This window comes from Nothobranchius furzeri, chromosome 8 (assembly GCF_043380555.1).
Source record: "Nothobranchius furzeri strain GRZ-AD chromosome 8, NfurGRZ-RIMD1, whole genome shotgun sequence".
Lineage (NCBI taxonomy): Eukaryota > Metazoa > Chordata > Actinopteri > Cyprinodontiformes > Nothobranchiidae > Nothobranchius > Nothobranchius furzeri.
Window position 1 is genome coordinate 68,691,230 of NC_091748.1, and position 24,457 is coordinate 68,715,686.

The 24,457-nt window shown below is 43.2% G+C and overlaps 1 protein-coding gene across 1 annotated transcript in view; it reads right to left on the bottom strand.

Moving 5' to 3' along the window:
• The window catches only part of raver2 (ribonucleoprotein, PTB-binding 2), a 123,267-nt gene that overhangs the window by 83,044 nt on the left and 15,766 nt on the right, over positions 1–24,457 (bottom strand). The window contains exon 2 of the mRNA XM_015970988.3: positions 7,985–8,051. Within this exon, the coding sequence (XP_015826474.3) occupies positions 7,985–8,051 (67 nt within the window). The remainder of the gene's footprint in view (positions 1–7,984; positions 8,052–24,457) is intronic.

The window sequence follows — 24,457 nt, forward strand, 5'->3', positions numbered from 1 at the left end:
GACTAGACGAAATAGAACGTTGGTTACGTATTGTAACCCCAGATTCTATGAGTCTAGTCGCAGCCCTTAAGCCACTTGGCCCCACTGGTTATGATGGAATAAGAGCCATTGGAGGCGAGCAGTGGGGTCACTGCGGTTATATACCACGAGGGGGCCCACTATTGGTGGGCGTACATTTAAGCTCTTCATGATTGGCTGATGCGGAGATCATCCTTCCAATAGCAGCTCGCTTAAGGGCTGCGACTAGACTCATAGAATCTGGGGTTACAATACGTAACCAACGTTCATTGATCTGAGCCAGCATGACGAACAAGGGAACGGCGCCGCTAACTCAGTTTGGGTGTTGCTTTCCACCCACCCATCCTAAGGGTCTACGTAGGGGGCGGGCGTATTACGTGAACGGACCCATCTGATTGGCCGCATATCAGAAGGGCTACATTTGATTGGTCAAATAATACTTCCGTGTAAAAAACAGAGCTGGTTTACAAAAAGTTGATGTATGACACGGATGGAAATGTTTGAACCAAACATTTATCACTGTTTTTGACGTGCTTTGCGATGGGCCTATCGCACGTCCTGTTATCGCGGTGACAATAATTTTTCGATATATTGTGCAGCCTTACCAGCCACCGTATCATCTGCTGAAGTTGCCGGCGGCACATGCGCACTTTGTTGTTTACAACCAAAACTTTCTTGAAGCTAAAGCTGAAATAATGGCTAAAGGAGGAGACGGCACCGCTCAGGACATTTATTATCTTTCAAAGAAGACAAAGTCGGGAGTATGGGCATTTTTTGGATATTTGAAGAATGCCAAGGGACGGTTAATAGAAGACGGCTATCCTGTTTGCAGCACATGCAGGAAAAAGTGTCTGTGAAAGGCAGCAATGCTTCAAATCTCATGACACATCTGCGTGACCATCACCCACAACTCTACAGTCAACGCAAGGCAAGTTAACATTAACGTTTTAGCTAAAATGCGTGATCCGAGGATTTGGGTTGAGGGAGAATGCAACAAGTCGCTATATAAAGCAGCCGCAGCGCCGGCTACCTGCATATAAACCGTGTCGCTGACACCCCCATATTGAAATGACGCTATGCATTACGGGGCTCCCAGGGACAGATAAGAGTTGGTCTTTCTCTGAGAATAATCATGAATTTAACAATGATTACTGCCTGATGACATTTTCCCACATCTGCAAAGCTCACTGGAAGGACACAAACTGAGTACAATATTTTCCTGATATAGGGATTATTACTCAAGTAAGGGTAAAAAAAAAGTATCTGATTAGAAGGCTACTTGAGTACTGAGTATCATTTGATCTAACATTTTTAAAATGATGACATCAAACAGATAAAAAAATCAGAAGTTATGGGCAAATGTTGGTATTTTAAAAACTAAAGGGGAAAAATGTAAACAAATAACATAATTACAAAATAACAAATTTTTGGCAAAATTTTGACAGAAACTGAGGACAATATTCTCCTGATATAAAGGGTTTATTTAGTTGTCTGAAAATGTAAAAAAAAAAATACCGCGATAATACCAAAAACCATGATAAATTTGGTCACATTAACCGTGAGGTTACATTTTCACACCGTGACAACCCTAGTTGGACGTGCCCGGAAAACCTCATCAGTGAGGCATCCAGGAGGCATCCTGACCAGATGCCTGAGCAACCTCAACTGGCTCCTCTCGATGTGGAGGAGCAGCAAATCTACTCTGAGCCCCTCCCGGATGATCAAGCTTCTTACTCTATCACCAAGGGAGAGCCCAGCTACTCTGAAAACCCAATTTCGTCCGCTTGTATCCACGATCTTGTTCTTTCTGTCACTACCCAAAGCTCATGACCATAGATGAGGGTAGGAACGTAGGTCGACCGGTAAATCGAGAGCTTCGCCTTCTGACTCAGCTCTCTCTTCACCACTACAGACCGGTAAAATGCTTACATCACTGCAGATGCAGCACCAATCCGCCTATCGATCTCGCACTCCAGCTTTCCTCCACGCGTGAACAAGACCCCAAGATACTCAAACTCTTCCATTTGGGGCAGAACTTAATCCATGACCTGGAGAAGGCATTCTACCCTTTCCTTAGTCAAGACCATGGTCTTGGATTTAGAGGAGATGATTCTCATCCCAGCTGCTTCACACTCGGCTGCAAACCGCTCCAGCAAAAACTGAAGATCACGTTCTGATGAAGCCAACAGGACCACATCATCAGCAAAAAGCAGAGACCTGATCCTCAGGCCACCAACAGATGCCCTTCACCCCTTGGCTGAGCCTAGAAATCCTGTCCATAAAAGTTATGAACAGAATCGGTGACAAAGGGCAGCCTTGGCGGAGTCCAACTCTCACTGGGAACGAGCCCGACTTACTGCTGGCAATGCGGACCAAGCTCTGACACCGGTCATACAGGGACCCAACAGTCCGTATCAGAGGGTCTGGTACCCCATACTCCCAGAGTACCCACCACAGGGCCCCCCGAGAGACGCAGTCAAACGCCATCTCCAAATCCACAAAACACATGTAGACTGGTTGGGCAAATTCCCACGCTCCCTCCAGGATCCCCCTAAGGGTACAGAGCTGGTCCAGTGTTCCACGGCCAGGACGAAAACCACATTGCTCCTCCTGAATCTGAGGTTCAACAATCCGATGGACCCTCCTCTCCAGAACCCCTGAATAGACCTTACCAGGGAGGCTCAGGAGCGTGATCCCCCTATAGTTGGAACACACCCTGCGGTCCCCCTTTTTAAATAAGGGAACCACCACCCCGGTCTGCAAGTCCAGTGGGACACACACATTGAAAACAAAAACTCTCAGGCTCCCCAGAGACGTTCTGTTTGTGAACAATTTCTGAGTGCTTTACATGCTTGACTGTGTTTCTGTGGCAGTAAAAGTGCTTCTCTCCCAAGGAATGCTTCTGCGTTTCATACCAATTATAACAATTTCTGAAATGTGCTTTTCTGGTTCTCTAGAGAAACGGTTCAATTCTTGATCCATACCTGCTTGACAGCAGCATTTGACCTCTATGAGGTCCTTAAATACCACAACTGGTGTTGGACGATAATGAAAAACCACTACATGCAGCAGGTGACCTGAAGAAACCTCTGTGTGTGGGGTGTGTGTGGTGGTGGTGGTGGGGGTGGGGGGGTGGGGGGGGGTCCTCTCTGCTTCGTGTCAATTTAACTTTTAAGCTCATGTATTTAACTCAAAGTAAAACATATATATATATTATTTAGAAAATATGACCAATTAGGTATGTTTGAAGCAACTTCTACTCTAACCTGGAGTTCCCAAAATATCGTTGATTATTCCACAAATTTTACATGTTACCAAATGGAGAAAGACAGACAAAAACATTTTTGTTAGAGATTCACTAATGTCAGTTTCAGGGATGATGCCAATTTTTGATTCTTGCACAAATTAACTACTTTATTAAAAGTAGCATTTCAAGCAAAATACTCTTTTTGTATCTTTTGACCACATTGCTGTAACCACAAGCAACTTCCAACATGATTTGTGGTTTCATGCATACATTTTGCTGTCTCAGCTGCAAATCCCAGCTGGTCTACTCAGCGGCTGCAGAAGCCTGGGTGGGTTTTTCTCCCCATCCAGGTAGTCTCTAATCCAGATCCCCCCTCCCCTGGACTGTAATTACTAACGCCCAGTCTCTCTGTGTAGCTAGGGGAGAGTTTAGTCTGCACTTTAAATAATGCCTAGAACCCAAAAATGGGGTTTTGTTTGCAAGAGGAACAGGATCCCTGTCAAGTCTTCCTAAGGAATTGGCAGAAATTAGGGATGTACATAGTTAAATGGTTAATTGTCGTTCAAGAGGGACTGCACACCATCAGAAAATGTAACTCCACCCCTAGTCACGATCTGAAAAATGCTATGAAAGTGGGCGTTGCCAGACGGCACAGAGTGGCATGGCCAAGTGTGGGGAATTTCCAACCTGGGAGGGAGGGGGAGTGGGAGGAGACTGTACCGATGATGTAAAATTGTACCAGCCCCAGTCAATCACAAATTTAAAATGGATTAGCCGCCGTTCTGCCACAGGGGGCAGCACTAAGACGTTTTTAGACCTAGATTCTAGATTTTATCAAGTTTACACAAACATGTCAAAAATACACAAACAGAAAGACTGCATTTGTAAAGACCCAATTATACAGTTAATTAGCAAAAAAAAAGTTATTTTGGGGTTTAGTTACTCTTTAATGTTTTAACCGAGTAAACTAGTTTCTCCCGGTTAACTGCTTCAAGGCCTTTCGCTGCGCTGGGCGTCAATAGCCGGTTAAAGACATTTTGGTAAATGTGCATTCCTAGCAGAAGTGCTTTGGATTTTATCTCCAGCAGCTCTCAAAAACCAAGCCAGAATGCGACCATGATTCCACAGACGCTGTATATACACCTGTATCGGAGTGGATTTTAAGACGGATTGCTTCATTAAACTTAAACCCAACTGTGGATTGGCCACGATGGCATGAATGTGGTCTCCGGGTCCTGTGGAAACGCTAACATATCTCCATAGCTGCCTTAAAATGATCACCAATTAAAAACAGTATTACCCTTACTTGCTTTTTAAGAACACACACTAAAGCGATCACGCTCAGAGTGTCACACTGAAAAGGGTCTGGGCAGAAACAGTGCTCTCAATCCTTCTGCTCTTTGGTTATAAGTCTTCCCGTGTGCCCAATGTGAATGAAATTATAAACATCATCAGAGGAGAAAAGTGACTAATGGGCACACCATCCCACAACATAAAATATTTAACATTTCTCCAATTCAACCTCAGAGGCAAATGAACCCTCTGACTTGTTGATCATCTCCTTTCTTGCAGCAGAGTACATTAAAGTCAGAAACATCCGAGAAGAGAGATGAACAGATTACTCAGCCTGGCTAAAGCTCATTCATGGATAATTCTCTGCTGAGAGCTCAGCAACGATATGAGCGGAGATTGATTACGGGTTGCAATGCCTCTCCTACCATCACCACTTGCTGTTACAGAGGGTTGAAGTTGAGCTTCACATAACGCCTTCCCTTTATTTCTCCTGGACATTTGATCTTCTTTAGTCCTTTTTCATTTCTGACACCTTTATTGCAATTTCAGTTTTTGATAAACCAATTTATTAAAATAAGGTACATTATCAGAGTAAATGAGTCAAAACGTTACACTTGTGTTAAAACAATTTTTTTATGTGAGCAGACCTCAGATATTTAGCAAATATTCAAACATGCCGGCTCCAGCTTAGAAAAATGAAGAATATATATATATTTGAAGTATATTAACATTAGGATATCTTAGAAAGGAGGAATTTCCTACATTTGCTGAAGATTTTCACTAAACTAATGTTGATTTATATAGATAACAGGTTATTTTCTATAAACTCTTTAGCATATTGCATGCAAACATTAGGAAATGGAAACATTTTTCCAGTTTTCCAATGCATCATACACAGCTAAATGCCCTGAGACTGATTTTAGAAAGACCCAAAAGAGAGAGAAATGATTGCATGATCAATTTGGCAAGCAGAATTAGGCCTAAAGTGGAAAATCAAAATAACCATAGATAACTAGCCTAGTGAACTAGACCAAATTCTTGCTTTGCAAAGTTTGGTCTAGGCTCCATTGGAACCTCAGCAGCTCCTACCAGGACTCTGGCTAGCCAATCACAGCTCTCTAGAGGAGTTTCAAACACATAAAGAGCTGTGATTGGTCCATAATGGTGGGCCAATCATAGTGCTCTATCTGCTTAGTGAACAAATCACAGAGCTTTATCCTCTTTGTGGGCCAATCAGGGCACTCTATATGCCTGGTGGGTGGGATGATGCAACAGAGTGAAACAAGAGTATGTCACATTCATTGTCCAGTAGCATGCGGAGATCATTTGAAAGACAACGGTAGAACCCGCCCCACAACCGAGAGCCGTCAATGGAGCATGGCCACACTAAATAATACATTTATTTAGTCTGGCTTGCCAGGCTAATAAATAACTGTAGTTTTTAAACTTTATTTCTCTTTTTCTGGTTTTATTCTTGTTGAAAATGGATTCCAGTGAACTTCTTTATTCAGATATTAACGGTTGAAGGTTTGAAGCAAGCAAAACTTTTAACACATGCAAAAGTGGCATTTTTTTGTGTTAGTTTCAAATTCTAGACATTACTGCCTGCAATGCTGCAGGTCTGCATTTAACGCTGAAAATTTCAGTTTTTCCTCAGAATCTTTTGGGAGCTTCTAATATCATTAGAGGCACGTTTTAGGCTGCTTGAGAAACAGAAACAGTCAGAGGAGAGGAAAGGAAGAAGAGTGTGAGTCACAATATAAACACTTGGTTGGGGTGATGCTTTGCAGATGCCATGAAACCTAATATAATAGCAAACACACACACACACACACACACACACACACACACACACATGCATGCATGCATGCACAGACACGCACATGTACATGCATGACATACACACACACACACACACACACACACACACACACACGCGCACACACACACACAGTCATGCACATGCACCCTAACCCTAACTCACACACCAACAATTACTTTGCTCCTGTAAAAGGTGCAGAAACATTTAGTAAGTCTGCAAATGCAGACACGTGAAGTGTAAAGCTACAGACTCTGAGGTCAGATTGAAGATTCTCAGTGATAAGCCGGGGAAGGGGTTGAACTCAGTCAAGGGAAAATAAATCTGTTAAAACACACACACACAGGCATGCACACACACACACAACCCTAGGCCTAAAACAGGTGGTCCACTGTATTAGGACCGGGTTTTGGTCCTAATAAAACTCTTTGGTCTTCAGACAATTAGTGAATATGCCAGTTTTGGTCTTAAGTAGGATAGTTAAACAGGTACACACACACACACACACACACACACACACACACACGCGCTCAGGAAACGCACCATCTTCTCAGGTTACATCCTACCAAAAATAGCTCCATTCTTTCTTTTCCCTGAATGCATGAAACCCACCTTCTGAAACTAAAATGTCAATAAAACGTTACAGACGTTTTGTTGTCCTGTAGAAACCAACCAGCTGAAAGCTGAAGACATTTTTACTGGTGCCTTTAAGCAGGAAAACCGATCCGAAATCCTTTTTAAAGATTTTTCTTAAACTGAAGGGCTTTAAAAGTGCATTTGAATGTCTCCCAACACGTCAATCTTAATTCAAAGTACAAATTAACTGACACCAGGAACACACCGTTTTCAAATTACTGAAGAAACGGCTGCTTCAGGAGGATGAATGCATTGGGACATGAGTGTGAGGCAGAAGGAGCAAATACAAAACAGGCTCAACTTTCTTTAGCATCCTGTACAGTTGTCTGACTCGTCCATGTTCCACCAATCCCAGAGCAGCTTTCTCATCAGCAGCAACAAGGTTGATGATCTGACGGGTCCACGTTTCATCAGACTCTTAGCTCTAAAACCACATTAACCTTTAGAACAAGCTGCTGCTCTGATACCTCAGCTGTTTACAGCTCCCCACCACTTTCTAAAAGTGTTCTGTTTCAGGTGCTTGGCTGACCTCAGGGACTAAATATAGACACCATGGAAGATTTCCCTGGAAAGGGACATACTCCAAAGGCAGGGGGTCCAGTCAACGTGTCTGTGTCTTCTTGTGTTTCCAGACCAAATAGAAGGAAAGGTCAAGGAAAAACGGAGATGGAAGGGCCTTTGAAATAAGCGGCATTAGACAAAAGAGCATTCATCTATTTATATACCAATTAAAATGCATCTTTAATTATGTTGAGGGCTCATTTCAAATCAATAAAAGCACATTACAGTCTTATGTGATCATATGTTAAATTGTGCAGAACCAGAATCTGCATCTGCAGATTTGATTGCCAATGAGAAGTTTCTGTTTTTTGGATCCAAACCAACTTTTCACAACCACAACGTGCTAAACACATAAAAATGCTACTTATTCATGTTTGTGTGTTATTCATGTCTGGTTAGATGAGTTTTACCTGTTCCTTTGTTCCGATCCACAAAACAATACTTCAGTTCATACTCTTTCAGAATTTCATGGACTTCCTGCAAAGAAAAGAAAACCATTTCATTAAATTTAAGACCAAATAAGCAAAAATGTTTCTCATCTTTCAAAAATGGAAACCAAATTATGACTGAATCTAAATTATTTCTCATTTTGAGAAAAGCAACACTAAAGAGCTTTTAACACTTCAAGCTATTGCTTTCAAACTGGTGATTCTTTAGGCAGAAACGTGTCCCAATTCACATTGGACAGGACTCCGTAGCCGTCGGCTGACCAGAAACTGCACTCAAAAGTTTTGTGTTGCGGGTAGGAGAAACACAAGCAATAGCTGTTTACTGGGATGGGAGCTAATATAAAGGCTAGAAGTTAGGGCTGTCGCGGTTGAGGAATTCCCCCTGCGGTGATTCAGGGTGGCTTAATATTGCGGTGTGCGATATTATTGCAGCCCTTTTTTTATTGCAGTACTATCTAAACATAATGTTTACACATTTAAAAAAGGTTAAAAATACACATTTAAAAAAGGTTAAAAATTGCCGTGCCTTCTTTTATAACACTTTACTGAAAGCAGATCAAAGGGCAGTAACAACACAGATCGCAGTAACGTTTGTTTCTCCGACAGTCGGAGTCCGACTGAACTTAAAAACAACAAAATTCAGGAGAAGGTTAAACTTTTAAATGCAAATTTGGCTGCAGCATCTAACAAATAAGAAACAAGTCCCCATGTTGTTTAGTTGTTTAAAATCAAGCATAAAAAATTACATGTACCGGGCGCGCGCGCGCCGGGGGGGCGGGCGCACTATCATTTCACTTTCACTTTCACACACACGAATGACGGTGATTTATAGCTCGGTCACGTCCTTGTTACCCACAAGGAAAACCAGCATGTTAACCATACACGGTTTGAGAGAGGATCTGAGAGGGGGTGGCAACATTTCCAGCAACACTGAAAACCCTCTCGGATGGTGCGCTCGTTGCACTAACGCACACGTACTTGCGTGCGACTCTGGCGAGCAAAGGGAATCTCTCCCGGTTGTTGCTCCACCATGTCAGGGGGGTTTCTTTAGGGTGGATGCATTCCACCTGCAGGTAGCGAGTGAGCTCCAGCTCGGCTCAAACTCTTCAGGACGGTTGCAGAAGCAGTGCTTGTCCGGGACTTCAGCAGGTCTCAGAGCGTTTATTATTATTTTTTTGCCGCTGGTGGCAGCTCTGTCTCGGCCAAGGACTCTGGCTGCGCAGCAGCTGACGTACTGAAAACCAAAGTGCTCCCAAAGGAGCGAAGTAACGTTTCGTTTTGATACCAGTGCAGCCATCCTTCTCAACATGCATCATTGAGTTGAACCAAGTTCAGAAATCGCGGTGGCCCATGATGCAGCGCGGTGGGCTTCTTCATATTGCGATATTTCATTTTTGCGGTTACCGCGACAGCCCTACTAGAAGTTAGCTTTTTCAGTTTGCGGACTGTCAATACAAAGCACAAGAAGAAAAAAAATGTTTGTTGTTGGCATCATGGTGGAACCTGTAAGTAAAAGTAAGAGAGTAATGTCTTAGGATAAGCAATAATCTAAAACCAGAGTAAACATCAGTGAAGCCTGCACTAGTTTGAAGAAGCTAAAAACCTATGAAATCACAGATGGTGACCTGGCTTTGTTGCAGCTGGACTTACTAATAATAGTTTTTTTGTCCAGCATTGTGGGACTTTTCAATTTTTGGCTACTTTAGTATCAGTTGGCTTGCGTTGGCTCGTTAGCGCTAGCTACAGCAGGCTGCGGCAGGGTTGCTTGCAAGAGATGCATCTCCTCTGCACCAATTATAAAACACAGTTTTAAGGTCTGACATTATTTTTATCCAGTTAGGTCAAATTATACATAAGTAAATTCAAAGAATTAAAAAAAATACTTTGAGATACTCATACTTTGGTAATATAAGGAAACAACATGATAGATCAGAGTAAACGCAACATTGTTTTAATTTCTTTAAAAAGAAAAAGCTCAACAGCAGCCCTCTAAGCCACAGGGTCACACTGTGATGCATCAGATCCGACTCTTCAGCTGAAATTTCAAATGTGTGATGAGGGGGTGAGAAGAAGAAAGATCTGCCCATAACTTGGTCTGAATCACAATACAGCTTAAAGAGCAGGTCACCCCCTACCAGAGTCTTACTCCACCCCCACTTCATGTTTGAAAAATACAACAAATGCAGATACATTGCTGTATTGCTGAAGAAGCCGGCAGCCGTCGGCGAAACTGTAGCTACAAAACAGGTAAACAAAACTGTTTCTGTGTTTAAAAAAGAACGAAAGCATGGAATTACAACAAATGCTGTTGCCTGGCAGACCAACAAGGAGGAGCTGCTATCAAATACTAGGGATGGGTACCGAATTCGGTACTTTTTAAGGTACCGACCGAATTCCACAGTACCAACCGAGCACCGATTCACTTCATTTGAAACGGTGCCTCGTTTCGGTACCCGTCCTTCACAACGAGAACTTGCCTAGACAGCTGTGCATGCGCAAGAGCGTTATGTCATCGGTCGCTGCGAGCGAGTTGTAAACAGAGCAGCTCCGGTAGGTAAATAAAAGATAACGTGTTTAAGATAACGTTAGCTTGATTTGTTAGCTTCAGTTTCACTAATGGTGAGTTCGCTTTCTCCTCAGAACTCTGAAATTCCGACTAGAAGAACATGAACACGCTCTAAAGTTTGGCTTCACTTTACTAAATGCGACGGGTGATTGGGTGAAGATGAAACCAGCGACAATGATCTAAGTGTGAGGCATCATCGTTTAAATCTGCTCCAGCAGCTAAATAAACTGTTAAAGATAACGTTAGCTTGATATGTTAGCTTCCATTGCCACCGTTGTTATCAGCTAATGGTGCGTTCGCTTTCTCCTCGGAAATTCTAACTTCCCAGTAGGAAAAATCAATTGAAAAAGGACGTCAAAAGAAATGAAGATACACAGTAAATTTAGTTCACAGTAAAGATGTTTGCTTCACTTTAATCATCAGCTTATAAAACTACAAGGATGATGTTAAAATACAAACAGTTGTATGTTATTTATCGTGATATTTATCAAATTTGGTTATATATTGAGAAAAATATATATTTAATTATAAAAGAGAATTAAAAATATTAAACACTCAAAAGTATCTAAAATTGGTACCGTTAAGTACCGGTATCGATTCGTAGGTACCGGGAATTAGTACCGAATCGATTCAAATGTCAAAGGTACCCATCCCTATCAAATACACACACACACAGGCTCGCAATGACATTGTGACATCATAATGTACCAGCTAATGTCATAGTGTACCTATTACCCAATAGCGATGGCAGATTTAAATTCAAATACAGTTTATAGTTTTTACCTGATAACGGCACAACACTGACAGTTTTAGGCTGAATATTTAAATTTTAACTAAGATGCACTAAAGTGCCAAATTATTGACTACACACGTCTACAGCAAGATTAGACACTCATTTATATAGTTTATCAGCAACAAATATTTTGATTTGGCAGTGACTTGCTCCTTAAAGGCTTAATAGCAAATGTGCAAAACAAGCTAGTTTTTAAACACAAACACAGAACTCTCACCCCTCCAGTCGGCTATCAGCCTAGCTCTGTTTTGCAGGTTTGCCATTGTAGCTTTAAAGAGCAAGTCACCCCCTACAAGAAACTTACTTCACTCCGTCTTCATGTTTGAAAAATGCAACAAATGCTGTTGCCTGGCAGACCGAGAGGGCGGAGCTGCTAACAAATACACACACACACACAGGCTCACAACGGCATTGTGACATCATAAGGACCAGTTTACATCATAGCATACCTCTTAGCCAATAGCGGTGGCAGGTTTAAATTCTAATGCAGTGCAGAGTTTTTACCTGACAACGGCACAACACTGCCAGTTTTAGGCAGAAAATTACAATTTTAACTAAAATGCACTAAAGTACAAAACTATTAACTACACGTGTCTGCAGCACGATTAGACACTCGTTTATTTAGTTTATCAGGAAAAAAAAGTTGATTTGGGGGGTGACTTGCTCTTTAAGAACATCCACAGCTTCAGGAAGGTGATCCAAAAATATGATCACCATGACAACAAAGACCCTCACAACAAGAAGTACAGCAAGTAAGTTGAACTTTTTAACTATCACACATAAACAATATTCTCAATACAGCTTAAAAAGTTTTTAAAAAATTGTTATTTATCCATCTGATTACAGAGAGCACCTGAGATTAGGAGCAAAAAGTCAAAGATTGATCCAAATTTCAGATCCACCTAAATATAATTTCAGGTATTCCCGTGAGCCGGTTAAAGGCATATAAAACGTTACGAACGCGTCTGAATCTAAACAACAAAACTGACAACTAAATGGATGAGCTTTAATGGAAGATGCAGCTTTTTTGTGTTCTCCTGCTGATGTTTTCCATTGTAGTGTTTTCATTCACTATCAGCTAATAAATGCCAGGCTTTCTGCTTCTTTTCAACTGAAAAAACAGAAGTGAACTTTGAGTTATGGTAACGTTTCATTTCACAGAATAAAAAGCGGGTTTGACATATGTTGGAGGTCATTAGATGCTACACAGAAATACACCCCCCCCCCCCCACACACACACACACACACACACAAACTCTATTTAAATAAATATCTTTAAATAAATAAATAAATAAGCCCTGATGGCCAATGGGGGTTTCCAGTGTGTACATTGTCCTCGCTTCCCACCCCTTGAAGCACCAACCAGCCCACTCATGTACAAGGAGCAGACATATCAATAAAGCAGCCCACTCGAGTGTGTGTGTGTGTGTGTGTGTGTGTGTGGGGGGGGGGGGGGGTTGGGGTTGGGTCAGTCCACTCAGCACACAGGGAACACAAAGCACACCAAAATCAAAAATAAAAGCAACACATTTCAGCATCAACGTCATTATTCCTACAGAACACAGGGTTTGGGAAAAAATTGTATATTTGTCTTGACTAGAAAAATTACTGGAAATAGGCTAAAACTTTAAAATGTGCGTTAGAAAATAATTATTTGAACTACCTCCAAGTAACATTAACTCTCCACATGGACAATAGGACACAACAAGAAAAAACTAATGAAAAATCCCATCAGACAAGAAGTGAAAAGGACATTTTTCCCTTTAGAGAACAAGCAGCAGAGCACTCGGACACTAAAGCCAGGTTAAATAACTCCACTGGTGCCCTTCTCTGCTCAGGCTCTTTCAATGCATCTCCCTCTGCTTCAACTGAGCTCAGAGTCTGTGACTCACAGCAAAAATAAGACATTTAAAATGTATTTCTCAAAAGCAAAAATTGCTTTTATTTAGGGATGCACCGATACCGATACTGGTATCGGTGCAGATACTGATACGATACTGGTATCGGTATCGGTAAAAGTTAACCGATACCAGTAAATGAAACCAATGCAGTTGCTTGAAAGTGACTTCACTGTAACTTGTCATTTCTGTTCACCTAATATTTTTGTTTTGTGATGATTTCTATTCATATATTTTACTTTTTATCTACCTCACAGTCTTTTCCTGTTGAAAGCGGAGAAGAAAATAAAATGTGTATTCTAAATCACTGCATTTTTTTGTGTGGTAGAAGTATCGGTATTGGTAATCGGTATCGGCGAATATTCAGATCCAAGTATCGGTTTGGAAAAAAGTGGTATCGTGCATCCCTACTTTTATTATGGTGTAAAACAAGTCGGCACATCAAGCTGCTCATGTGTCTATTAAAGCTCTGTGTTCACATTATTTCATATTTTAAAGATAACACAAAAACTGTTAGGGATGGGTAGTAAATTTAAAAAAAAATGCCTCAGAAATAGTTATTTCTACTCTAAACAGTAAAGCCTTGAAATTAAAAGGCAGCAATAGCAATGCTTTTATTTTTTAAAGTTTGCAAAGAAACAAATAATCTGGTGTTTCAAATTACTGCAGAAAAGTGAAAGATTATTAAACACATTTAATTAAAAACATTTAAATTTAATTCAACAAACCCCCCAAAATCTATTTCAAACATTTAAATGAGCAGCAATTAAAAGTCATTCCGTACAAAAACAAACCTATTCAAATTAAGAACATAGAGCTTAGCTGAACATTGATATTTTTCCCCTGAATAGGTGAACACACAGAGAACTAGACCCGATTCTGAGGCAAAAATGTCCTTCCGAACAAGAACGATCACTCTGCAGGAACATTTGAAAAAAATACAGCCGACGTTTCAAGCAGGTCCAGTCTGTATCACAGCTCCAGCTTTGAGCCCACGGCCTGTTTGGTAGCACGCGTGTGTGGGCGCTTGCTTTGGTGGAGCATAAAGCAAACTGCCTTGAGAGGATGCTGGGCTTGATAAAGAACAGCAGAGATAAGATCCTGCACTTGGCAAAACTACCTGGAACTTTCAAGCGAGGTGAAATCGGTAGAAATACTCGGAAAACAGCTGATGACGGCTTTCACATCTGCCGGTTCCGCGCTCACTAAAAACTGCCTCCAGCTGGAGGTCACTGATCAATAGCTGCAGAGCAACACAAAACAAGCGGCATCGTTTTTAACTTCTGCTTCAAACCGCTACACAAAAATTCTGTTTATTACAAATGAAGCGCAACGTTAAATTAGGATTTAAAGGTACATTTTTAATATACACTTGCGGTGGGCTCTAGTAGGGATGAATGCCTTGTAAGTTGTTCTCTGGGGAATAAAAGCTCTGGTGCGCCTGTTTGATGATGTAAAATTCAGCTGGAGGAGAAAGCAGCTTCAGATGGCAAGATGTGGATTCTTATTTCCTGATATTCGGACATTTGACCTCTAATTGTCTAACACCAACGCGACTCAATCACTGACTGTTTACCAGGCAAGTTTGATGTTTTATCTCCACAGATAACACAAGCCTGGAGGAGTTCTGCCGTGGTGGAGTTGCTAATGCAAACAGCTAGCTTCTACTAGCCAAGATGTTCTCCTCTGTTTCCTGGACGTTAAACCAACAAGAGCTTTCCTCGTCCTGAGTCAAGATGGGTGAGTCTAGGGATGTACGTACCGTGGGATGAGAAAGTCATGATTTCCCTAAACAAATAAACAGTTATTGGACACTTTCTGTAAATCCTATAAACTTCATTTCACTTCTCAAATATCCTTGTACGTGTCTCCTGTAGGATATATTTAACTGAAATGTTTTATCGTAACAACCAACGATTTATAAAGGAAAATGATGAAAATTAACAAGGCTGCTCAAACGTTTGCACCCATGGACGTAATTTTGGGGGGGGACAGGGGGGACATGCCCCCCCCCACACTTTTTCCAAAGTCAAGCGTTGACCCCTGCATTTTTCACCATCCAAAAACAATATTATGCTATATTAAATTGACACTGGTTGAGCTCTAGGACCAAGCAGAAAACAACTGTTTGTGTTGAAGCCTGTTTCCCATTAGAACATACTGTAAAGATACACCCTCCCACCCCCGTGTCCCCCCCACTTCTAAAGTGAAAATTATGTCCATGTTTGCACCCCACTGTAGTTAACCTGTTAACAGCAATAAAGGTCGTAAATGCTTTGTCCGGTTAATTGTTGTTCATGTTCTTCAACTGCGCTTGTGTGTAATTTTGTAGCAGTTGAGTGAGCAACGACAGCAGTATTGATCAGCATATCAAGCTGAAGGGTGAGCTTACAGTTACCAGACTATTAATCATTAAGAGCGTCAATAAACGGTTAAAATAATGTTGGAAAAGGCGCACGCCTAGGTGAGTCCATGAATGTTTAGTGACAGAGTGACGTAGATCTGTCAGGTTATTCTGAATAGAGTGTTTTTCATCCATTTTCCATCAGAAACCAATGCAGGAAATAGGGGTAGACGACCATTTTTATGTTTCAGTTTCACAAATAGCAAGTAAAAAATGGTTTCTCAGTGAACCTGCTCTTTAAAATAATACTTAAATGTGAAGTAGGAGATGTTTTTCTGGAGTGTTTTTTGCCAAAGTGCTTGAAATGGTCCTCGCATACCTATGGCAACCAATAAATTAACAGTTTTGCCAAAAAAAAAAAAACCAATAATAGTTATCGCCCCTGCAATGTACAATCCTGAATGTAGAGAAAAGCGGTGAAAGGTCTCGGGTCTTAAATCTTAACGAAATGCTGGGAACATCTGGGTGGAAAACACATCGATCAATGAGACATGTTTGAAACAGAACAGAAAAATATTTACGAGAAGTACGACACTGGTGCATGTGGAGCTGCAAAGGCAAATCACGGTCAAACTGAAAATACAAACCAACCATCCATCTTCTACCACTTCACTTGAATGGGAACAAAAGCTCCCCAGACCTCCCACCTCACGCTCCTTCTTTTAGGGCTCTACAACCCCCCAAGACTCTTTACAACACAGTCAGCTACCTATTCACACACTGGTTATGATGACACAGCTGCCCTGGGGTGCACTGACAGAAGCGAGACCAGTCCCTCTGACCACCAGCAGCAGGCAAGGCAGGTTAAGCATCTTGTCCAAGGACACAATGACCAAGCCGTTGTAGCATTGCTACTACCTCCAGCTCCTCCAGAGAAATTCAAAGACATTCCCAAGCCAGCCACAGGATAACTTTTCCAATGAGTCCTGGGTCTGTCCTGAGGCCACCTCCAAGCATGTCATGTTTAAAACACCTCCCATGAAGGTAATCTAGAAGAGTGGTTCCCAACCTTTTTCCCAAGGGACCCCGTTTTTTACCAGTAAAATTTTGACGACCCCCTCCCATTCTCTCTTCCAGTACAAACATTATTAAGAAATGATAAAATTGTTCAAGCACATTTTAATATGCTTTGATTCAATAGATAACAGTAATAGTAGGCTCCAGTACAGAACAAAGTCATTAACCAAACCAAACAGAGCATAATGCGCTTGACAGTTTGTATTACTTTTCTGAACACATTGTTTCTTGTAAACACTGATAAATCAATCATTCCTTTCAATAAACGTTTGACACATAAAAAAATACACTGAGCAAAATGTACTTAAATGTGTATATTACTGTTTATACCAGATTATTTACTGTAAAGGCTGTGATTAATCAACCAGTCCTATCTTTAATGAACTTTTGACACTTGAAAATAAAACAGTGAGCTGAGCAAAAAGTTCTTAAAAGTGTGTTACTTTTTCTGTACTAATTATTTCCTGTCTTAATATCAGTAAACTTTTCACTCATGAAAAAAATGTGAGCAAAACGTAGGCTATAAACAAGTAATAAATGAAGTTTTAACCCCTTAAAGTGGAGAGGTCCTGGCGACCCACTGAGAGGCTTTGGCGCCCCCTTGTGGGGGTCGGGACCCCCAGGTTAGGAACCACTGATCTAGAAGGTAAATACCTAAACCACCTCAACTGGCTCCTTTCAACGTGGAGGAGCAGCAGCTTCTTTAAGCTCCTCAAACTCCTAAGGATGAATCCAGCCACTGTCTTGTGGAAGTGTTTGCAGTTTAATTCTTTTCCTTTTACCCACAATTCACGGCCATGGGCGAGTTTGAAAGTAGTAGATACTCTTAGCTCTCTCTACCACAGATTGGTACACCATCCACATCACTGTGGAGGACACCCCAACCCTACTATTCTCCTTAGTAGGACACAAGAGCCCTCTATGCAGGGACACATTCTCACCCTGAAGTCAGAAGAATCTTTTTAGTTGTGTTGTGATGAGTTGAAGCTGATGTGAGCCATCCTAAGAAGCACTGAGCACCTCATTTCTCTTTTATTTCTATAATTAACCACCTAGTAACTTTCTTCTGCTAGACCATAGAAGGTATCCCGGCCCAGAGCTTTTGTGTCCTTGTCCTTGTCCTGTGTCTCCCAGCAGGTCAAGGCAGTCTGATGGAGATCATTCCTCACATCCACCGCTCCGTTTATGGTCAAGACTGGAATACGTGATTCACTCTGTTCATTTCATTTTGATATAGTCTTGACTTGTTACCATATTATTCCCTGCTTGATGATCTATGCTACACAGTGAATGAAAATAAATGAAGCACGTTATTTTGCTTTGAATTCCATGAGTTTATGTTCTCTGATGGTCAAAACAAATCCTGACCTTTTTCGACTCAGAAGCCAAAGTTGCTGTTCTTCCAATGTTAACATATGAACCTCCCCAGGTGTTATGGCTTCGTTTGAAAGAGGGGAGGCAACACAGGTACTTCAGATGAAATGATGGAGTTGATTTGTATGCAGGGGTGACGAGATCCTTCCCAAAGGCCGCGGACACCAAACATACGATACTACCACAGCCTTTGGTGCAAAGGAAAAAAGAACTAAAGCGAGCAGGAGGAGGCAACATTTCCAGATTTTTAAGAGAACAAGAATAAAACACAAAATGATCGCTTCCGCATAAGGCAAACAAAAAGGATTTTTTGAAGAAAAAGGTTTTAAATAACTGGTTGTAACAAGTAGTGACAATGTGGCATGTGACGTGGATCTGTCAGGTTTTTCTAGCTTTTAGAAGCTAATGCAGGAAATAGGGGTAAAAGACTATTTTCACGTTCAGCCTGCATGTGGATCTCAGAGACTGATCATTTTCAAAAGTAACAAGTAAAAAATGGTTTCTAAGGGAACCCGCTAATTAAATATATCAGTAATCACTAAAGGTTTAACCAACACAACAAAACTCTCAATAACAACTGCAGCTAACCAAATAGAAAATAATCATCTGTTATGATCAGTTACTCTGTACTCGAGTGGAATTTAAAAAAATACTTATTTACTCTAAAAATATTTCTGGATAGACTCTTTCTTTATTTATTCTTTCTTTAACCAGGAAGGTTCCATTGAGATTAAAAACCTCATTTTCAAGGGAGTCCTGGCCAAGAGGCACCAAAAGTTACAGTTACAAATTTTTCAGTTACACAGACATGTTTTGTACTAAATTACAGAAGGCAGTTACAACACAGGAAAACCGTCTCAAGGGCTCTCAGTCTGGTTTTAAATGTATTCAAGGAGATAGATACCAGCTTTGTCCTGGTAGAAGCTGAGACTCTGATAAAGTTTTCTCCTCAGTGAGACCCACCACATGTGTTCTGGACCCAATCCCAACTTTGTTTTTTTAAACAATTTTATGGATCTTTTACTGATGAGATTGTAACCCTGATGAATTGCTCCTTTCAGACGGGGGTCTTTCCTGCTGCCTTTAAAAGGGCAGTGGTGAGGCCCCTGTTGAAGAAGAGCAATTTAGATTTTAATGAATTAAACAATTATCGACCGGTATCCAACTTACCATTTTTAAGCAAAATTTTAGAAAAGTTGGTTTTAAGTCAACTAAATGATTTTATAAACACGAATAATGTCCTAGAGAAATTTCAGTCTTGTTTTAGGGTGAACCACAGCACCGAGACGGCTCTTCTGAAGATTTTAAATGATTTTAGAGTAAATGATGATAAACGGAAGCTGACAGTGTTGGTTCTACTGGATCTAAGTGCTGCCTTTGATACAGTAGACCACACTATTCTTTTAACTCGTTTAAAACAGATCAGCCTCTCTGGTGCTGTACATAGATGGTTCACATCCTACCTCACAGACAGGACTTTCATGGTGAGTTTGGATACCTGTTCCTCTCGGGTCCATGGGATTACATGTGGTGTGCGCCAGGGCTCAATTTTAGGCCCAGTGCTTTTTAATCTTTATATTCTCCCTCTTGGCGGAGTCATCAGGAGACAAGGGGTTAAACTTCACAGTTATGCTGATGAAACACAGTTGTACATCTCCGTGTCTCCTGATGACTATCGGTCAATGGATGCACTTTTTAACTGTATTTTACACATTGAATCCTGGATGGCAGAGAACTTTCTCCAGCTCAACCAGGACAAAACTGAAGTTTTAGTCATTGGTCCTGAGGCCCAGAGAGAATATTTACTAAGAAATCACAATGCAGCCATAGAAACACTACTTGGTATATATGTTGTGTGTGTGTGTGTGTGTGTGTGTGTGTGTGTGTGTGTGTGTGTGTGTGTGTGTGTGTGTGTGTGTGTGTGTGTGTGTGTGTGCATGCCTGCATGCGTGTGTGTGTGTGTGTGTGTGTGTGTGTGTGTGTGTGTGTGTGTGTGTGTGTGTGTGTGTGTGTGTGTGTGTGTGTGTGTGTTGGTGTTGGTATGTGTGTGTCTGCTCTGTTTACTCGATCCCCAGTGAGCTGTGGTGGATGGCTGCTTATACTGAGCCAGGATCCTCTGGAGGTTTCTTCCTGTTAAGAGGGAGTTTTCCTCTTCACTGTCGCTAAATGCTTGCTTAGTATGAGGATTGCTGTAAAGTCTCTGACACTAGTCATTGACTCGATGTAATTTGCTGGGTTCCTTATATAAGAAACATTTTACTGATTGGCTTAATGAACTGACCTGTATTGGAACGTTTACTGTGTGAAGTGCCTTGAGATGACTCGTCGTGATTTGGTGTTATATAAATAAACGTGAATTGAATTGACATTGTGCTGTTTGATCAACATGCACATGTCAGGGTGGCCTTTTATTGTAGGCAGTCTAAGGCACACCTGTACATTATTCATGCTGTCTAATCGGCCCCTTGATATGCCACACCTGCGAGGTGGGATGGATTATCTTGGTAAAGGAAATGTGATCACTAACACATGTAGACAGATTTCAGAACAACATTTGAAAGTCATCTGTCTTTTGTGTATGTAGGCAAGTTTTCAGATGTTTGAGTTCATCCATCCATCCATCCATCCATCCATCCATCCATTTTCATCCGCTTATCCGGAGTCGGGTCGCGGGGCAGTAGCCTAAGACGAGAGGCCCAGACTTCCCTCTCCCCAGCCACTTGGGCCAGCTCCTCCGGGGGAATCCGAAGGCGTTCCCTGGCCAGGTGAGAGACATAGTCCCTCCACCATGTCCTGGGTCTACCTTTAGGTCTCCTCCCGGTTGGACGTGCCCGGAAAACCTCACCAGGGAGGCGTCCAGGAGGCATCCTGACCAGATGCCCGAGCCACCTCAACTGGCTCCTCTCGATGTGGAGAAGCAGCGGGTCTACTCTGAGCCCCTCTCGAATGACAGAGCTTCTCACCCTATCTCTAAGGGAGAGCCCAGCCACTCTTCGGAGAAAACTTATTTCGGCCACTTGTATCCGCAATCTCGTTCTTTCGGTCACTACCCAAAGCTCATGACCATAGGTGAGGGTAGGAACGTAGATCGACTGGCAAATCGAGAGCTTCGCCTTCGGACTCAGCTCTCTCTTCACCACAACAGACCGGTACAATGCTCGCATCACTGCAGATGCAGCAACAATCCGCCCATCGATCTCACGCTCCAGTTTTCCCTCACTCGTGAACAAGACCCTGAAATACTTAAACTCCTCCACTTCAGCAAGGAACTCATCCCTGACCCGGAGAAGGCATTCTACCCTTTTCCAAATCAAGACAATGGTCTCAGATTTAGAGGAGCTGATTCTCATCCCAGCAACTTCACACTCGGCTGTGAACCGCTCCAGCGAAAGCTGAAGTTCACATTCTGATGAAGCCAACAGGACCACAACATCTGCAAAAAGAAGAGACCTGATCCTCAGGCCACCAAAACGGATGCCCTCCACACCTTGGCTGCACCTAGAAATCCTGTCCATAAAGGTTATGAACAGAATCAGTGACAAAGGGCAGCCTTGGCGGAGTCCAACTCTCACTGGGAATGAGCCCGACTTACTGTTGGCAATGCGGACCAAGCTCTGGCACCAGTCATACAGGGACCTAACAGTCCATATCAGAGGGCCTGGTATCCCATACTCCCAGAGTACCCACCCACAGGGCCCCCCGAGAGACGCAGTCAAACGCCTTCTCCAAATCCACAAAACACATGTAGACTGGTTGGGCAAATTCCCACACACCCTCCAGGATCCCCCTAAGGGTACAGAGCTGGTCCAGTGTTCCACGGCCAGGACGAAAACCACATTGCTCCTCCTGAATCTGAGGTTCAACAATCCGACGAACCTTCCTCTCCAGAGCCCCTGAATAGACCTTACCAGGAAGGCTCAGGAGTGTGATCCCCCTGTAGCTGGAACACACCCTGCGGTCCCCCTTTTTAAATAAGGGGACCACCACCCCGGTCTGCCAGTCCAGTGTGACTGCCCCAATGTCCACGCAATATTGCAGAGCCGTGTCAGCCAACACAGCCCCACAACATCCAGAGCCTTTAAGAACTCCTGGCGGATCATATCCACCCCTGGAGCCTTGCCACAGAGGAGCTTTTTAACCACCTCAGTGACCTCAGCACCAGAGATTTGAGAGGCCAACCCAAAGTCCCCAGACTCTGCTTCCTCACTGGAAGACGTGTCAGTGGGATTGAGGAGGTCTTCCAAGTATTCTGCCCACCGATTCACAACGTCCTGAGTAGAGGTCAGCAGCACACCGTCCCCACTATAGATAGTGTTGGTAGTGCACTGCTTCCCCCCCCGAGGCACCGGATGGTGGACCATAATCACCTCGTAGCCGTATGGAAGTCTTGCTCCATGGTCTCACCAAACTCCTCCCATGCCCGAATTTTTGCCTTGGCGACCACCGGAGCCGCGTTCCGCTTGGACTGCCAGTACCCGTCAGTTGCCTCTGGAGTCCCACAGGCCAAAAAGGTAGGACTCTTTCTTCAGCTTGACAGCATCCCTAACCGCTGGAATCCACCAACGGGTTCGGGAGTTGCCACCACGACAGGCACCGACGACCCTGCGACCACAGCTCCGGTCAGCCGCCTCAACAATGGAGGCACAGAACAGGGTCCATTCAGACTCAATGTCCCCCGCCTCCCCGGAACATTTTGGAAGCTCTGTCGGAGGTGGGAATTGAAGCTTCTTCTGACAGGAGACTCTGCCAGACGTTCCCAGCAGACCATCGCGATACGTTTGGGCCTGCCTGGTCTGACCGGCATCCTTCCTCACCATCTGGGCCAACTCACCACCAGGTAGTGGTCAGTTGACAGCTCCGCCCCTCTCTTCACCCGAGTGTCCAAGACATGCAGCCGCAGGTCAGATGAAACACCAACAAAGTCGATCATCGAGCTGTGGCCTAAGGTATCCTGGTGCCAAGTGCGCATATGGGCACCTTTATGTCAGAACGTGGTGTTCATTATGGACAATCCATGACTGGCACAGAAGTCCAATAACAAAACACCACTCGAATTCAGATCGGGGGGCCATTCCTCCCAACCACACCTCTCCAGGTACCACTGTCGTTGCCCACGTGAGCGTTAAAGTCCCCCAGCAGAACGAGGGAGTCACCGGAAGGAGCACTTTCCAGCACCCCCTCCAAGGTCTCCAAAAAGGGTGGGTAGTCTGAACTGTAGTTTGGTGCATAAGCACAGACCACAGTCAGAACCCGTCCCCCCCACACGTAGGCGGAGGGAGGCTACCCTTTCATTCACTGGGGTAAACCCCAATGTACAGGCACCAAGATGGAGGGCAACTAGTATGCCCACCCCTGCTTGGCGCCTCTCAGTGGGAGCAACTCCAGAGTGGTAGAAAGTCCAACCTCTCTCAAGGAAACTGATTCCAGAGCCAGAGCCATGTGTTGAGGTGAGTCCGACTATATCTAGTCGGAATCTCTCAACCTCACACACCAACTCAGGCTCCTTCTCCACCACAGAGGTGGCATTCCATGTGCCAAGAGCCAGCTTCTGTAGCCGGGGATCAGACCGCCAAGGTCCCCACCCTCGACTACCACCTGTCACACACTGCACCCGATCCCTTTGGCCCCTCCCACGAGAGGTGGGCCCATGGGAAGGGGGACCCACGTTTCCTCTTCGGGCTGTGCCCAGCCGGGCTCCACGAGCGAAAGCCTGGCCACCAGGCGCTCGCCAACGTGCCCCACCTCCAGGCCTGGCTCCAGAGGGGGGCCCCAGTGACCCACAGCCGGGCGAGGGAACACGGTTTCCATTTATATAATTCATCATAAGAGATCTTCGGGCTGCTCTTTGTCTGATCCCTCACCTAGGACCTGTTTGCCATGGGTGACCCTACCAAAGGCAGAAAGCCTCAAACAGCTTAGTTCCTAGGATCATTGAGACACTCAAACCCCTCCACCATGGTAAGGTGGCAGCCCAGGTTTGAGTTCAGCTCATGAAAAATGGGAGCAAAAACAAAAGTGTTGCATTTATATTTTTGTTCAAACTTCTTTCCGGAGTATTTCTCTTATCCGATGGCACCATTTAGTGGCTGACAAGTGTATCACACAAAACCGCTGTTCCTGTATTTTTTAAGATGGCGACTTCACGTTTCTGTTTATAAATGTGCTTCTGTAGCCGTCAAACAGAGCTAAAACACGTTGTTTTACGAGTATTATTCCCATGTCATGTTGTGTTTTCATATATTATATTTTAGAGACTTTCTTGCTCGTGAAAATTTCATCAACTCTGCATCAGCTGAGGTATTCTTTAAATGTGAAGCATCTAAGCGGTAGTCTAACGCTATTGGTTAGTTCTGGTGGGCGCTCAGTTTCTTATTGCACGGAG